Below are 17,934 nucleotides of genomic sequence, written 5' to 3' on the forward strand. Positions count from 1 at the left end.
GCAAAAGATAAGGCTGAAGCATTCACAACAGTCTTCAGCCAGAAGTGCCGAGTGAATGATCCATCTCAGCCTCTGGACGTCCCCAGCATCACAGATGCCAGTCTTCAGCCAATTCGATTCACTCCACGTGAAATCAAGAAATGGCTGAAGGCACTGGAGAGTGCAAAGGCTATGGGCCCTGACAATATTCCAGCAATAGTACTGAAGACTTGTGCTCCAGAACTTGCTGCACACATAGCCAAGCTGTGCCAGTACAGCTACAATACTGGCATCTACCCAGCCATGTGGAAAATTGACCAGGTATGTCCTGTACACAAAAAGCAGAGCAAATCCAACCTGGCCAATTACCGCCCCCATCAATCTACTCTCAATCATCAGTAAAGTAATGGAAGGGGTCATCAACAGTGCTATCAAGCGGCACTTGCTTAGCAATAACCTGCTCACTGATGCCCAGTTTGGGTTCTGCCAGGGCCATTCAGTTCCTGACCTCATTACAGCCTTGGTTCAAACGTAGACCAAAGAGCTGAACCCCCAAGGTGAGGTGAGAGTGACTGCCCTTGACATCAAGGAGCCCTAGCAAAACTGGAGTCAGTGGGAATCTGGGAAAACCCTCCACTGGTTGGAGTCATACCTAGCACAAAGGAAGATGGTTGTGGTTATTGGAGGTCAGTCATCTCACCTCTAGGACATTACTGCAGGTGTTTCTCAGGGTAGTGTCCTTGGTTCAACCACCTTCAGCTGTTTCATCAATGACCTTCCTTCCTTCATAAGGTCAGAAGTGGGGATGTTCGCTGATGATTGCACAATGTACAGCACCATTTGCAACTCCTCAGATACTGAAGCAGTCCATGTCCAAATGCAGCAAGAACGGGACAATATCCTGGCTCGGGCTGACAAGTGGCAAGTAACATTCACGCCACACAAGTGTCAAGTAATGACCATCTCCCAACAGGAGAGAACCCAACCATTGCCCCTTGATGTCCAATGACATTACCATCACTGAATCCCCCACTATCAACATCCAGGGAGTTACCATTGACCAGAAGCTGAACTGGACTAGCCATATAAATACAGAGCAGGTCAGAAGATAGGAACCATGCGAGGAGTAACTCACCTCCTGACTCCCCAAAGCCTGTCCACCATCTACAAGGCATAAGTCAGGAGTGTGATGGAACACTTCCCACTTGCCTGGATGAGTGGAGCTCCCACAACACTCGAAGCTTCACACCTTGATTGGCACCACATCCACAAACCTTCACTCCCTCCACCACCGATACACTGTAGCAGCATTATGTACCATCTACACGATGCACTGCAGGAATTCACCAAGGCTCCTTAGACAGCACCTTCCAAACCCACGACGACTACCACCTAGAAGGACAAGAGCAGCAGATAGATAGGACACCACCCCCAAGTTCCCCTCCAAGTCACTCACCATCTTGACTTGGAAATATATTGCCGTTCCTTCACTGTCGCAGGGTCAAAATCCTGGAACTCCCTAATAGCACTGAGTGTACCTACACCACATGGACTGCAGCGGTTCAAGAAGGCAGCTCACCACCACCTTCTCAAGGACAACTAGGGATGAGCAGTAAATGCTGGCCCAGCCAGCAAAGCTCACATCCCGTAAATGAATAAAAAATAAACTCCACGATAATGATCTGGCAGCCATGGCCACAAATAATCTTTATAATTTTACACATCTTCCAGCGGCACCTCCGTCTTGAGGCACCTTTGCATTCTCCTACCTCCTACAGGAGCCCCCACGTCTCCCATTGGGGCTGCCAGCAGAATATGGTTGCAGGCCCTCCCATTCTGCCAGCTGGATGCCTGTTCTGCCCGCTGTCTTTAATTGTACAGTGCTCAAGGCCGCCTCCAATAATATCAAGCAATGTCTTGGTTTTAAAATTCACATCCTTGTTTTCAAATCCCTCCATGTCCTGTCCCCTTCTCTATCATTGTAATCTCCTCCAGTCCCTCAGCTGAGACAACTATGCTGATCCACTTGTTTCCTTTTGGGCATCCCTGATATTAATTGCTCCACCATTGGTGGCTGTGCATTTTGTTCCCGACCGTAAGCTCAGGGGCAGAATTTTATGTCTCACGGGTGGGCACATGCCCAACCCGATCGGGAGTAAAAAAGTGCGATATTTCGGTTAGCAGGCACACATGTTAAGAAGCCTATTATGGCCATTAAATTGGCAATTCATTTGTAATTTTTGCTGCCTGTCCAACCTTATGGTTGGCTGGTGAATAGGCCAGGTGGCCTTGGCATTTTTAGGAAACCTCATCCACTGGCGGGATGAGATTTCCAACAGTAATTAAAAAAACAAATAAAACTTCTAAACATCATTTTTAATGTCTCCCTATTAATGTGACTGAGTCATATTTCCCTTATTTTTAAAATGTTCATTGTAATGTTCTTCAGCCCCCTGAGGCAGCTCTGTGCCTTCAGGGAGCTTTCAGTGCACGCTCCCCCATGCACGCGCAGACCTTAGTGTTCGCGGTCCTCCTGCCCCCACCCTGGCTGCACTGATGTTCCCAGCACGCATTTCACGCCGGCTGGTTATTAATTGGCCAGCCAGTGTGAAATCGCGGTTGGGGCCCGATCACAGGTGGCAGTCCATTTCGCGGCCACTCTTGGGCCCGCCCGCCGCACCCACCTGACGAAGGGAAAATCTTGCCCCAGGAATTCCTTCCTACACCTCTTCACCTCTCCATCTCACTTTCCTCCTTCAAGACCCTCCTGAAAGCCTGCCGCTTTGACCAAGCCTTTGGTCATCTGATCTAAAATCTCCTTATGTGGCGCGATGTCATATTTTGTTTTGTAATGCTCCTGTGAAGCACCTTGGAAAACACTCTTAAGGGCTATACAAACGTAAGTTGTTATTCCTGTGTAAACTTGAGATCACCTAAAATTCCACTACCATGTTCTAATTCACACTAAGACCCATTCGCTCATCACCTCTGTACTCAACTCCACCTGCATAGGTTCCAGGTTCAGTAACGTCTCGATTTTAAAATTCTTACCACTGTTTTCAAATCCCTCCATGACCTTGTCCCTCTCTATCCTTTGCTTAACTCTGGGCTGGAAAGCTCAAAATATTGAAACCAACAGTGGAAGAAACACAAATTAAGTACCTAATGGATTGCGAGACCATAAGACATAGAAGCAGAAGTAGGCCGTTTGGCCCATTGCATCTGCTCCGCCATTCATTGAGATCATGGCTGATCTGATAATCCTCAACTCCACTTTCCTGCCTTTTCCCATAACCTTTGATTCCCTTATTGATTAAGAATCTGTCTATCACAGGCTTGAATATACTTAACGACCCAGCCTGTACAGCCCTCTGTGGTATATAATTCCACAGATTTACTACCCTCCGGGAGAAGAAATTCCTCCTCATTTCTGTTTTAAACTGTTCACTCTGAGATTATGCCCTCTGGTCCAAGACTCTCCCACGAGGGAAAACAACCTCTTAACCTGCTACACCCCCTAAGAATCTTTGAAGTTTCAATAAAGTTGCCTCTCATTCTTCTAAACTCCAACGAGGACAGGCCCAACCTACTCAACCTCTCCTCATAACAAAATCCCTCCATACCCGGGATCAATCTAGTGAACCTCTGGACTGTCTCCGATGCCAGTTCATCTTTCCTTAGATAAGGGGACCAAAACTGTTCACAGTATTCTAGCTGTGGTCTACCTAGTGCCTTGTATAGTTTTAGCAAGACTTCCCTATTTTTATACTCCACTCCCTTTGAAATAAAGGCCAACATTCCATTTTCCTTCCCTATTACCTGCTGAACTTCTATGCTTTCTTTTTGGGATTCATACACAAGGATCCCAAATCCCTCTGTGCTGCACCTTTCTTCAGTCTTTCTCCATTTAAATAATATTCAGCTCTTCTATTCATCCTGCCAAAATGCATATCCTCACATTTTCCCACATTATTTCATGCCAAGTTTTTGCACTCTAACTTAACCTGTCTATATCCCTCTGTAGATTCTTTGTGTCATCCTCACTACTTTCCTTCCCACCTATTTTTGTGTCATCTGCAAACTTGGCAATAGTACATTCATTTCCCTCATCTAAGTCATTAATATATATAATGTAAATAATTGTGGCCCCCAACACTGACCCTGTGGCACTCCAGGTCACAACCCTGAAAATGCCCCTCTTATCCCAACTTTGTCTTCTATTGGTTAGCCAATCCTCTATCCATGCTAATATGCTACCACAAATACCATGGGCCCTTATCTTATTAAGTAGCCTTATGTGCGGCACCTAATCAAACGCATTTTGGAAACCCAAATATATTACATCTGCTTGTTCCTTCTCAAAGAATTCTAATAAATTTGTCAGGCGTGATTTCCCCTTCATGAAGCCATGCTGACTCTGCTTGATTATATTCTGCATTTCTAAATGCTCTGCTATTACATCCTTTATAATAGACCCTAACATTTTCCCAATGACGGATGTTAAGCTAACTGCCCTATAGTTACCTATTTTTTGTCTCCCTCCCTTTTTGAATAAGGGTACTACGTGGGTAGTTTTCAAAACTTCTGGCACTTGTCCAAAATCTAAGGATTCTTGGAAAATTACTACCAGTGCATCCACTATTTCTGCAGCTACTTCCTTAATATCCTAGGATGCAAATTATCAGGGCCAAGGGACTTATCGGTCTTTAACCTCGTTAGTTTCCCTAGTATTTTTTCTATAGTCATAGTTATTATATTTATTTCCTCCCCCCACTTTTTTCCCTTCATTATTTAGTATTTTTGGAATGCTATCAGTGTCTTCTACCGTGAAGACTGAGGCAAAGTATTTATTCAACTCCTCTGCCGTTTCCTGGTTCCCCATTATTATTTCCCCAGCCACCTTCTCTTAGGGGCCTATGTTCACTTTGGCCTCTCTTTTTTTATATTTAAAGAAGCTCTTACTGTCCATTTTTATATTACTTGCTAGTTTACCCTCAAAGTTTATTTTCTCCCTCTTTTTTTGGCCACCTTCTGTTGGTTTTTAAAACTTCCCCAATCCTCTGGTTTACCACCAATCTTTGCCACATTGTATGGTTTTTCTTTCAATTTGATACACTCCTTAACTTCCTTGGTTAACCATGGTTGGTTTATCCCCTTCCTAGAATCCTTCTTCCTCACTGGGATAAATCTTTGTTGAGTCATGAACTATTTTCTTAAATGTTTGCCATTGTTCATCAACTGTCTTTTCTGCTAAACTCCTTTCCCAATCCACTCCAGCCAACTCTGCCCTCATTCCTTTGTAATTACTCTTATTTAAGTTTAGCACAGTTGTTTCCGACCCAAGTTTCTCATTCTCAAACTGAATGCTAAATTCTACCATGTTATGGTCACTGAATTCTCGGGGATCTTTTATTCTGAGATAATTTATTAAACCTGCCTCATTACACATTACCAGATCCAAAATAGCCTGATCCCTGGTTGGATCCACAACATATTGTTCTTGGAAACTGTCCCAAATACAGAATGAATTCTTGCTCATGGCTACCTCTCCCAATTTGATTTTCCCACTCTACATGAAGAATAAATTCACCCATGATTAATGTACTGCCTTTTTCACATGCCCTCATTATCTCCTGATTTATTCTCTGTCCTACAGTATAGCTACTGTCAGGGGGCCTATAGATTACTCCCACCAGTGTCGTCTTCCCCTTGTTATTTCTTACCTCTGCCCATATGGATTCTACATCTTGCGAGCCAGGACCCATTCTTGCTATCATACTTATTCCATCTCATACTAACAAGACTACCCCACCACCCTTTCCTTCCTGCCTATCTTTTTGAAAAGTCACATACCCCTGAATATTTAGTTCCTAGCTTTGATCTCCTTGTAAATATCTCCATAATGGCTATAAGATCATATCCATTAACCTTTATTTGTGCCGTTAATTCATTTATTTTGTTCCGAATACTACGTGCATTTAAGTAAATAACCATTACTTTTGTCTTTTTATCATTTGTTCCCCCTTTGACCCTATTTGCTGCTTTTTTTTAATGTTTGTACACTCTGTCCCTTCCTGTCACACTCTGGGTATCATTACCTAAATAGCTACCCTGCAATGCTGCCATATCCTTTTGCTTTGTAAGCCTTCGTATCCCCTCTCCAGAACCCTTGTCCCCTAGCCTTCTCTACAGCCCTAGTTATTTGATTCGCCAGGACAGTGGTCCCAGCATGGTTCAAGTGAAGCCCGCCCCACCACAACAGCTCCCTTCTACCCCATTACTAGTGCCAGTGCCCCATGAACTGAAATCCATTCCTCCCACACCAATCTTTGAGTCATGCATTTAACTCCTTGACTTTATTTACCCTATGCCAGTTTGCCCGTGGCTCTGGTAGTAATCCCAAGATTATTACCTTGGAGGTTCTGCTTTTTAATTTAGCTCCTAGCTGTTCAAATTCTTTCAGCTGAACCTCCTTTCTGCCCTATCAATGTCGGTGGTACCAATGTGGGCGACAACAACTAGATCCCTCCCCTCCCACTCCTAAGGGGAGGTGGTGGCATAGTGGTATTGTCACTGGAGTAGTATTCTAGACACCCAGGCTAACACTCTGGTGGCCTGGGTTTGAAGTCCACCATGGAAGATGGTGAAATTTTAATTTAGTAAAAACCTGAAATTAAAACCACGAGCCCATTGCCGATTGTCGTAAAAACCCATCTGGTTCACTAATGTCCTTTAGGGAAGGAAACCTGCTGTCCTTACATGGTCTGGCCTGCATATGACTCCAGTCCCACAGCAATATAGTTGTCTCTTAAAAAGCCCTCTGAACAAGGGCAATTAGGGATAGGCAATAAATGTTGGCTAGCCAGCGATGCCCACATCCTGTGAATGAATAAAAGTTCCCCTCCAGCCCTGTGGAGATGTCCTTAACCCTGGCACCAGGCAGGCAACACAGCCTTCAGGACTCACACTCATGGCTGCAGAGAACAGTATCTGTCCCCCTAATTATACTTTCCCCTACACTACCATGTTCCTATTTCCTCCCCCCACTTAAATGTCTCCCTGTACCACAGTGCTGTGGTCAGTTTGCTCATCCTCTCTGCAGCCCCTGTTGTTGTACACACAGCTTTCAAGAACCTCATAACTGTTGGACAACTGCAGGCGCTGAGGCTCCATGAATGCTACCCCCTAGGTCCCCATACTTTCCTCACCTGCAGTCACACCCTCCTGTCCCTGATTACAGACCAAATTTGAATTAATCTGAGGGGTGTGACCGCCTCCTGGAGCAAAGTGCCCAGCCAACTCTTTCCCTCCCTGATGTGGTGCAATGTCTGCAACTCAGACTCCAGCTCTTTAACTCAGATCCGAAGTTCCCCGAACTGCAAACACTTGCTGCAGATATGTTCGCTCTGGGTCACCTTGGTGTCCAGCAGATCCCACATGCTGCATCAGCAACACATCACCCATTCTGCCATCGCAAACTTATTTTATTAATTTATTGATTAATTACTCTAGTATCCCCGCTTTTTACACTTTATTGTAAATTTTTTTACACCAGTATCAACCTTATACTTAAGCTATTTTTAAGAAAGAAAATAAAAACTAGAGACCTAAACACAAACTATAGACCTTAATTTTGCTTTAATACTAGAAATACTCACCAATCAGCTGCCCTCCCCGTTCTTTTTAAATGAAATATCCCCACTCTTTGCTTAAAACTCACCCTGCTTCGTTTTTAAAAATAATTGCTGAGCAGTTGAAATTAAGATGATCACAGCAGACAGTGAGCAATGAAGGTGGTAAAAATGAGTAGAACAAACAGCAGCAAGCAGTGGTGTAACAGACCAGGCTAGGCACTTGATGGCATTGGAGCATATCATGCCAATCTAGGCAGTAGGAGGGATCAGCTGACATCAGGGTACAGCACATGTGGAGTATTAGCCACCCAAAAGGTAAACATTCAATAAATGTTGTCTTGAAAAAGGAAGTGATTTTGTTGAGCATGATGTACATTTAACATACTGCATGGCTTACTTGCCAATATGGCAAATGGATGGACAGGAGCTACAGAAGGTTTGGACACAAGCACTCCAGGGAAACAAAGTTGAAGAAGGAGTCAATCAGGTTGATACCTTAAAGATGCCAGCATAATTTCATGCATCAGGAGATACCATTACTAGTCGTATACACAGGGCAAGCTCCCAAATTCGAAGACAAGTCATACTGTGCTATCGATTACTCTTCAATTTCAACTGTTAAACACATCTGTAGGTATCTGAATGATCATTACTAACAATTGATTGCATTATATTAATGCTTCAGGTTGCTGAATGAACACCTGGAGAAGTCTCTTGCAGACACACAGCATCGGTTGGCTACAAAAGCGAAAGAAATTCAAACATTTCAAGACCGAATTGCCAGACATGAGGAAAGACTAGGTAATAACGATGCAATAAATCTAATGAGCCATATTCAAATTCAAAACATTTATGTACAAAATCAGTACAGGTTAAGTCCAGACTACTAGAAATCTATATCTGATTTTAAAATGTTGCAAAAGCACACAACTACTTGTATTTATATGGCGCTTTTAGCATGAGAAGTGCACAAATCACTCCACAAAGGCAGAATCAAAATATGGATTTTAACCCAAGGAGCTATGAGATCATGGCCAAAAGCAGAGCCTTAAATGAGGAGGTGGGGGGAGGCAGAGTGGCAGAATATTCTAGAGTTTGGGGTCTCGGCATTTGAAGCCACAACTGTCAAAGGTGTGGCTTATAGTGCCATGAATTGGAAATCACCAACCTTGTTATGTTGAGTGTTGTAATTGTCAATATTTTATGAGTTTTTACTATCATAAAAGAAGACAAGTGTAACAGCAAAGTTTTTATATAAGCAGTGGAGGTGGATTGCAATTGGTCTAACAAACCCAACACTTTTGCATTTTGTTGCTTAGGCGAGTTCAATAGACAGAATTCTGCTCAACGGGAAGAAATCAACTTATTAAAAACTACAATATCTGCTCTAGACCAGGAAAAGGATTGCCTGCAGGAAGCTGTGGATGACAAAACCGAAAAAATTGCTACTTTAGAAGATAACCTTGCCAACCGGGTAAATTAAGTAATGTAATCATTTCAGAATTCACAGAATCACAGAGTGCAGAAGAGGCCCTTCGACCCATCGAGTCTGCACCAACACGAAAGTTAACCTTTCTGTCCTGAGTTCACCATTCAGTAAGCAGATTATAATATTTGTCAATTACTGGCTGAATTAAGCAACTTACATAAAAATCATATTCAAAAAGCGCAGGTGTTTTCTTTTTGCAGCATAATATTGAATCCAACCATGACTGAATTGAGTATGCTCCCTTTTTCAGATAATGAACTTTTAGGGTGGAATTTTTACAGGCAAGTGGAGCTGGGTTTGGGTGCGTGCACGGGAGTTAAATCCTCTAAAAGTGATATCAAGTCAGGATCCCAAAATCAGCCTGCCATCTTCTGGGTTTTATCAGGGAGGGTTTGAAGCTGAGTGAGGAACTTCCTCCCCAACCCACCCCACCCTCTCACCCGGGCAGCTGTCAGGTAATATATTTAAGTATTCTAATAAGAAATTAAGTTCTGTTTTAACAAAGGATTCTGGATTTGACAGACAGCAGACCTATTTCCCAATCTATGTGGAATTTACTAGGGTCACTGAGGTAAGTGCCCAGTGCGGAGAGCTTCTTCAGTGAAACTGACAAGCTGGGAAGTCTTTGATCAGTAAAACTGAGGAGCTCCAGCCATGGCCAGGTGAGAGGGCCTGCAGTTCACAGCGCTTCTCAGCGAATGCTTTCAGAGCTTGAAAGATGATTGTCAACTTCTTCTAAATCATTTCACCTGTTTAGCACTTAACTCGCCTTACAGATCCCTGCTGCCAGTCCACCTCAGCATGGGAGCAACTTGTATAGATTTACTTTGTACTTCTGATGAAAAACAAGAGGAGTAGTAGCAGCAAATGTCTTCTCCTCAAACACATATCACTCCACAGAACAGAAAGGATGGATGCAGAGATCAAGCTCAAGGGAGGTACGACTTCTAACATGATCTACAGGCAGAGGACCATCTCCCAGAACATGTATGAATACCAGTGCATCATTAGGCTTGAGATGTATGGCAGGTCATTGTCGACATCTGCAGCTTCCCAGAGCAATTACTCTTTCCCAGTAAAGTAGCTGAGAATGCGTTGCCAGTGGCCAACAAGGTGCCTGTCACTGGATGGTCACCTCCCAGGCCTCTGCTTCTCCTTGAGGTTGTGTGCTCTCTTTTACAAGAAGAGGAAACAGAGTTATGAATGTTAGTAATGGTTTACTTGGATAACAGAGGTGAGCAGAATTTCTGGAAGGTGGCTTTGAGGCATAGATTCAAGAAGGCAATACGAAAAGAGGATGAGTATGAGTTTTGGCTGCTCAGTTAGGGATATTGGGTGCCTGGAGAGAGGAATGAGTGGAATCAGATGTGTTGTTTTGAGGAATGCTGTGCAGGAGAATGCTGGGGAAGTTCAATTGTGGGGCTTGGTACCTGAAAGCCGTATGCCATTCACTTTTCCCATCCTCCTGAGATCCTGGATCCTCTTGGTGCACTGTCTTCAGGTTGAAGAGACCACACTTCTGCTGCTGACTTCTTTGGCCACTTCCATCCATGTCTTCATGGTTAGGGAGGTTGTCGTCTTGCTCCTGTTCTTGGGAGAGTTCATCTCACTGTAGTCATTCAGACCTGCAGCAGGACCTCCAGGTAAGATTGAGAGACCCAGTGACCAGCTTCCAAGGTCTCCTTTCCATTCTTGAGGTTGCTGCAGTTTCAAAAATCCATGCAACCCCTACTTTAGTCCCTTTAATTAGAACTCCTTCCTTTGACAGTTCCAGGACGTGATCCTGTCTGTCCTCCCTGATTGGTTGAGGAACCCAAAATTTGGATGCTAATGGTGTGACTTAGTTAAAGAACCACAACAAAGCCAACTGAAATGTCAAGTGGGATCCTGACCCATATCACTTTGGCAGGGACTTATTCTGCCATCAGCCTTTGATGAATTCTGATGAAAGGCCCAATGATGTGAAATCTTAGCACTCTTTCTTTCTCCGCAAATGCTGCCTGACTTGCTGAGTATTTCCAGCATTTTCTGTATTTATTATGCGGGATTTGAATTGTCCTGCAGTGTGGAAAATATTTTAATTTCTGGTTAAAGAGAAAGTTGCAGATGTTTAGCAACAATAGTAGTTCAAATTTTCCAGAAGTCCTTGAGAGAGGAGCGAGGGAGTTTAATCTTGGTATTAAAAAATTAGTGAATCTGTCCAGCATCATCAGCATCTTCTGTACTCTATGGTCATTTAAGTAGAACTAAATTAACAGTTGTTGCATCAACTTAAAATTCTGGTCAAGCAATTGGTGTGCAGAGAGGAGATGGGTTGTGAACAATTATTCCAGTAGCGGTAAAAAAGGGAAAGTGGTAGGCTTCTGAAATCTGAAGTTGCACATGTATGCCCATTCTTGAACACTAGTGTACTAATGATGTTTTTTTTCCTTTGCTCTTAAAAGTTACTGATACACTTAATTTTTACTCCTTTTATAGGAAAAGGCCATAACTAATATGAAAATTACAGTGACTGAGCTAGAATCTGCACTGGAGTAAGTACAATGGTTAACACAACAGAATTGGTAAATAACTTTGTATTTTTTTAAAAAGCTTAATATATTAATTTTTAAAAATTCATTTTTAATCAGCCTTTTGAATGACACACTAAGTAACCGAGACCGGGAAATAATTTCCTTACGTCGACAGCTAGATTCCATTCATAAGGAATCAGAGGAATTAGAACAGACTCGAGATGATGCTTTTAAAGAAAATCGTTGTTTACAAGATGACTTGGCTCAAATGACGAGGGAAAATCAGGTACAGTGATATGAATTATTTGTTTAAACATTTAATAAACTGTAAATTGTACTTTCTTTACAAATGCTTGTTAAACATAAATGTTCTTTTCACCATACATAAGTTTATTTGTACTTTGGTTTTAAATTTGAGTGATTTAGCAAAAAGCATTTCTTAAACCGTTTCTGAATTCATTCTTTTCTGAGTTCTTAATGGTGGTGTCCAATGTAATTTTTACATTTCAGGCAAGTGCCTAGATATTCATGTAAAGTGATCTTATAATTGCATTTTTTCCAAAATTGGCATAATACCTACAATTATTTGCTACAAATGTGGCATCAAAATCTCAATTAAACAGGTAGCAAATTCAAAGTGATTCCGACTGCTTTCTCAACAAAAACCCACCAAAGGTGTACTCTAATAGTACAGTACTACTGCTGCCTCTCATGCAATGCACATAAACTGTCAAAGTGCTACAAAATCAAAGACTGATAAATGCTTAAAATGAGGACGACCATTTGAACCCACTTAGCTCATTCATCTAGAACGATCCTACAGTTTCCATCATAACATTCAACCCTCTGTTGTTAAATGTTTCAGGACTTTTTTTTAATGTATGATCCTATTTTACAGCTGCTTCATTTCAAGGCAGGAAAAAACAAGCTTCTCCAGTCTTCCCTTATAACTCATTCCTCTGATAGTGGATATCAGTCTTGTAGCTCCTGTTAAACTACCTCAAGAGGTTGAATGTTGCTCTTATGTTATGTCAAGTAGAACTGTACACATTACTTGAGTATGGCCTGACCAATTTGAACATGACTTGCTCTAACCTGTACTTTACTGGCTGGATATATTGTTCAACATTCCATTTGTCTTGTTGCTCCTCTGTGGTCAGACATCATATTAAAGCCTTCAGATATTTATAAACATTATCCTGACTATTTCAAAGCATTCTTGCAACATTTGTGTTCTCTGCTTTTCTTTCATGTACAGTATTTTAAGCTAGTTGCCATCAAATTCCATTTGCCATCATTTCTCCCGCTTAAATACCTTGCCTAATTAATTTTGTAATGGCTCATATCAAAATCAACTGCCTCCCTAGTTCGGTGTCATTTGTAAATTTGGGAAGTTGCATTAAATGTCTTCCCTGATTACTCTTTTACGGTTATAATAAAGACATTTTGTGCTGTTTCGTTTTACGGTTTTATCCCCAAAGCCCCTTTGCCCTTCTGGCTATTTTTTAAATCTTTCCATATGTTTCCACATTCATCCTGGTAAACCTCTTCAGTAGTCCATCCTGCAGGATTTGTATAAGTTGTTCTTCCTCCTTATTTTACTTAATTTGTTAATCCATTTGTTTGGTGTACACATGTTGATCAAAGGAATATATTTACCTTTTATATGCTGTGTATTATCCTGCCTTTAAAGGTGTTCCGCATGTCTTCTATGACAATAGGCATGGCAGCTATGTATCAGCCTTGGTTCAGTTGTAGTCTAGTTGTAGTGGTACTGAGCAAATTGTTGGAATTGCTGGTTGACAAGTCCACAGGTCCTGATGGATTTCATTCTAGGTTATTAAAAGAAGTGGCTAGTGAGATAGTTGATGCAATGGTTTTAACTTTCCAAAATTCTCTAGATTTGGGGAAGGATTCATTAGATTGGAAAATAGCAAATATAACAAATGCAGTTCCTTTGTTCAGAAAGAGAGGGAGACAGAAAGCAGGAAACTATAGGTCAGTTAGCTTAACATCTGTCACAGAGAAGATGTTAGAAACAATTATTAAAGACGTTATAACAGGCCACTTAGATAAATTCAAGGTAATCGGACAGAGTCAACATGGCTTTATAAAAGGGAAATCATGTTTAACCAATTTATTGGAGTTCTTTAAATTTGTAACAGATGTTGTGGGTAAAGGGGAACCGGTGGATGAGCTTACTTAGATTTTCAGAAGGCATTTGATAAGCTGACCCATCAAAGGTTTTTGCAGAAAATAAAAGCTCATGGTGTAGGGGGTAACATATTGACATGGATAGAAGATTAACTAGTTAACAGGAAACAGAGAATAGGCAAAATTGGCTTATTTTCTGGTTGGCAGGATGTGACGAGTGGTGTGCCACAGGGATCAGTGCTGGGGCCTCAACTCTTTACAATTTATATAAATGATTTGCATGAAGGGACTGATGTGATGGTTGCTAAATTTGTTGATGACACAAAGGTAGCTAGGAAAGTAAGTTGTGAAGAGAGTGTAAGGAGGCTACCAAAGGAAATAGATAGGTGAGTGGGCAAAGATCTGGCAAATAGAATGTAATGTAGGAAAATGTGAGTTTGTCTACTTTGGCAGGACCTGTAAAAAACTGGCATATTATCTAAACGTTGAGAGATTGCTGAGCTCTGACATGCAGAGGGATCTGGATGTCCCAGTGCATGAATTGCAAAAGGTTAGTATGCAGGTGCAGCAAGTAATTAGCAAAGCTAATAGAATGTTATTGTTTATTGTGAGGGGAATTGAATACAAGAGTAGGGGAGTTTACACTTCAATTATACAAGGCATTGGTGAGACCACATCTGAAGTACTGTGTACAGTATTGGTCTCCTTATTTAAGAAAAAATGTAAATGCATTAGAAGTGGTTCAGAGAAGGTTTACTAGATTGATACCGGATTTGGTCGGGTTATCTTAATGGGGAAAGGCTGGACCAGCTAGGCTTGTATCTGCTGGAGTTTAGAAGAGTAAGAGGTGACTTGATTGAAACAAAAAAGATCCTGAGGGGCCTTGACAGGGTGAATGTGGAAAGGATATTTCCTGTTGCACCAGAATCTAGAACTCGGAGTCACTATTTCAAAATAAAGGGGTCGCTCATTTAGGAAAGAGATGAGGAAAGATTTTCTCTGAGAGTTATGAAACTTTGGAATTCTCTTCCTCAAGAGGTGGTTGAGGCAGAGTCCTTGAATATCTTTAAGTCAGAGGTAGATAGATTCTTGGTTTAAAAAAAGGGGGTGAAAGGTTATCGGGGGTAGGCAGGAATATGAGGTTAAAATCAGGTCAGCCATAATCTTAATGCAAGCTTGAGGGGCCGAGTGGCCTACTCTTCCTAATTCTTATGTTTGTGGCTCTCTTTCATTTGTGTCAGAAGGTCATGGGTTCATGCTACATTCCAGAGATAAGCACATAATCTAGGATGACACTTCAATGCTGTCCTGAGGGAATGCTGCATTGTTGGAAGTGGCATCTTTCAGATATTACAATTAACTAAAGCTCTAACTGTCCTGTCAGGTCGATGTAAAATATCCCATGGCAGTATTTGGAAATAGCAGCACAGTTCTGGTGCTCTGGCCAATACTTATTCCTTACCAGTAGAAGGTAATAATAAAGGGTAATCAAGGAGCTAATAAGAGTGAGGAGCTTAAGGTAATTAATATCAGCAGAGAAAAAATATTGGAGAAACTTAAAGGACTAAAATCTGACAAATCCCCCCAGGATCTGGTGTCCTTTATCCTAGGATTCTAAAAGAGGTAGCTGCAGACATAGTGGATGCTCTGGTTGTAGTTTTCCAAAGTACCCTAGATTCTAAAACGGTCTAGAAGTTTCATAACTCAAAGGGTTGTGAATCTTTGGAATTCTCTACCCCGGAGGGTTGTGGATGATTCACTGTTAAATATATTTAAGACTGAGATAGGCAGATTTTTGGTCACATAGGAAATCAAAGGATATGGGAACAAGCAGGCAAGTAGAGTTGAGGCAGAAGATCAGCCATAATCATATAGAATGGTGGAGCAGGCTCAAGAGGCAATATGTTCTACTTTTGCTTCGATTTCTAATGTTCTTATAAGCATCATGGAAACAGATCACCTGCTAATTCTTTTGTGGGACCTTCCATCCACCTTGGTTTCCAACATTAACAGTGACTACATTTCAAAAGTTCTTTATCCTGAGGATTCTGTGCTCAAATTCATCTTTGAAATGGAGCAATCAAACAAACTCCCCTTCCTTGATGTACTAGTTGAGAAATCTGCCAGGGGAGGGGGGTTCTCTACTCCATTCTATTGCAAGCCTGCCTTCACTGGTCAATATACCTGTTGGGATTCTTGTAGTTCCAACTCTATAAGATTGGTCTTATCGGCAACCTTGTAAATAGGGCCCGAGCTATTTGGTCACCATGCAAGCTTGATGTAGAAATAGAGCGCACTAAAGGCATCCTGCAGGATAATGGCTATCCTGATCAGATCATTTTGCGCTGTATGTTGTGCAAACTCGTAAATGGGCCTAAGCCCATCACTTTCAGCTTTAAAGTGCTCAGTCTACCTCAGATTACCCTGGAAGAGCAAGTTATCTCAAAAATTTGAGCAACAGGTGAAGCTAGCTGTTTCATGCTGCTACTATGCAGCAGCAACATGAGTGATATTTGCCACTAACGGGATGCTGCCACCAAGCCTCAAAGACATTCTACTTATCACACAAATGAGTAGTGTGGTGTATGAATTTCAGTGCCAGTGTGATACTAGGTATGTAGGCCATGCATCCCAAAGACTGGCATCAAATCGCTATTCGCAAGGGGTAGGGTACGGACCAGAAAGTTTGCGGGGGGGGGGGGGGGGGGGGGGGGGGGGGGGGGGGGGGCGGTGGGAGTCAGACCACAGAGGGAGGGAGTTGTGGGGGGCGGTGGTGTTCGGACCACCGGGGAGAGTAACAGATCGGGCCTGCAGTAGGGAGTGGCAGCAGAAGGGGTAAGGATTCGGTCAAGTTGGAGTGGTGTGGGGGAATCCAGTGGATGGTCGGGGATGTGGGGAATGCCATGGGGATGGAATGGTTGGTCAGGGGGGTGGGGGGAATCCACTGGGGGGTTCAAGGAGTTGGGGGAGACCTATGGGGATGGTCAGCTTGGCTCTTTACAGTAGTTACTGATAAGTTAGAAGAGGTTTTAATTCCATGTGTCTAACTGTGTAACACAGCTGGAACCATCCAAAGTTTGTGATCTAAATCACATTTTTGGATGGTTCCCACCAGAGGGCAATTGCCCAGAGGAAGTTTGCACTTCTGGGTAATTGCCGTGCAAAACTTTACTTGTGAGGTTCCAAGAGGGATTTCCCCCCCAATCCAACAGTGGGGAGGTCAGAAGTTATGACCCAATGTGTTGGTCTGTAATCACAATATGTATGAGCCATGTTATGGTTAACAAAAAAAGTTGATTTTCCAATGTATTCCTTCATTGAGTTCCTTTGCAATATCGATGTGGCAGCATTGATGTTAATGACTGGGAGGAGTTTGCTACCAATCATTCAGAATGGCGACAACTTGTCCATCAAACTGCATCACGTTTTGAGCCACAACAGGCAGAATTTTACGGATCTTCCCGTCCTACTGAAATTAATGGAGTTTTGAATAGCTTGTCGTATTTTCCGGCCATGCCCCCGCCGCGGCGAACTGTAAAATTCCACCCAGAGCCTTAATGATGAGGCAGAGCAGTGGCAGAGAAGGAAAAAAAAGGAATCAAATAGTGCCCTAAGATTTGTAGGTCAAGAAACAGTCTATTCAATCAAATGAAGACCCATGGCAGAAACTCGCAACCCTAAGTAGAACCATCCTCGAATCAAGGGACAGCTGACGACGACAATGCCATATCTACATTACACATGTAGGGCAGGATTTTCAGCTCGGCGTGTGGGTATGTGCGCGGCATGCATGAAATATCGCTTGATGACGTTGGTAAAGTGTCCCAACATTATGCATTCGCATGATATTTCGGTCAGCGGGCGCGCGCAGGAGTTGGCTGCACGTCAACAGAAAATTAAAAGGGGTGTTAAGCTCATTAACCAATTAATTAAAGTGAAATTTTCCCTGCCAATCCAACCTTACAGTTAGCGGGTGGGCAAGTAGGCCAGGCGGCCTTTGCATTTTCTGCGAAACCTTATCCATGGGTGGAACGAGGTTTCAAACACTGGTTAAACAAATAATAAAAATTTTTATAACTCATTTTAAACATGTTCCTGCTCATGTGACAGAGTCACATGATGGAACATGTTCTCCTTATTTTTGAGAGCTTAGTTTTTAATGTTA

General features: G+C 42.3%; 1 protein-coding gene across 2 annotated transcripts in view; it reads left to right on the plus strand.

The window, feature by feature from the left end:
• cep135 (centrosomal protein 135) overlaps positions 1-17,934 on the plus strand; it is a 170,138-nt gene that overhangs the window by 116,256 nt on the left and 35,948 nt on the right. For both annotated transcript variants that reach the window (XM_041201763.1, XM_041201754.1), the window contains exons 16-19: positions 8,299-8,414; positions 8,933-9,087; positions 11,581-11,636; positions 11,733-11,901. In XM_041201763.1, the coding sequence (XP_041057697.1) occupies positions 8,299-8,414; positions 8,933-9,087; positions 11,581-11,636; positions 11,733-11,901 (496 nt within the window). The remainder of the gene's footprint in view (positions 1-8,298; positions 8,415-8,932; positions 9,088-11,580; positions 11,637-11,732; positions 11,902-17,934) is intronic.

The sequence above is a fragment of the Carcharodon carcharias genome, chromosome 1 (assembly GCF_017639515.1).
Source record: "Carcharodon carcharias isolate sCarCar2 chromosome 1, sCarCar2.pri, whole genome shotgun sequence".
NCBI classification, from domain to species: Eukaryota; Metazoa; Chordata; class Chondrichthyes; order Lamniformes; family Lamnidae; genus Carcharodon; species Carcharodon carcharias.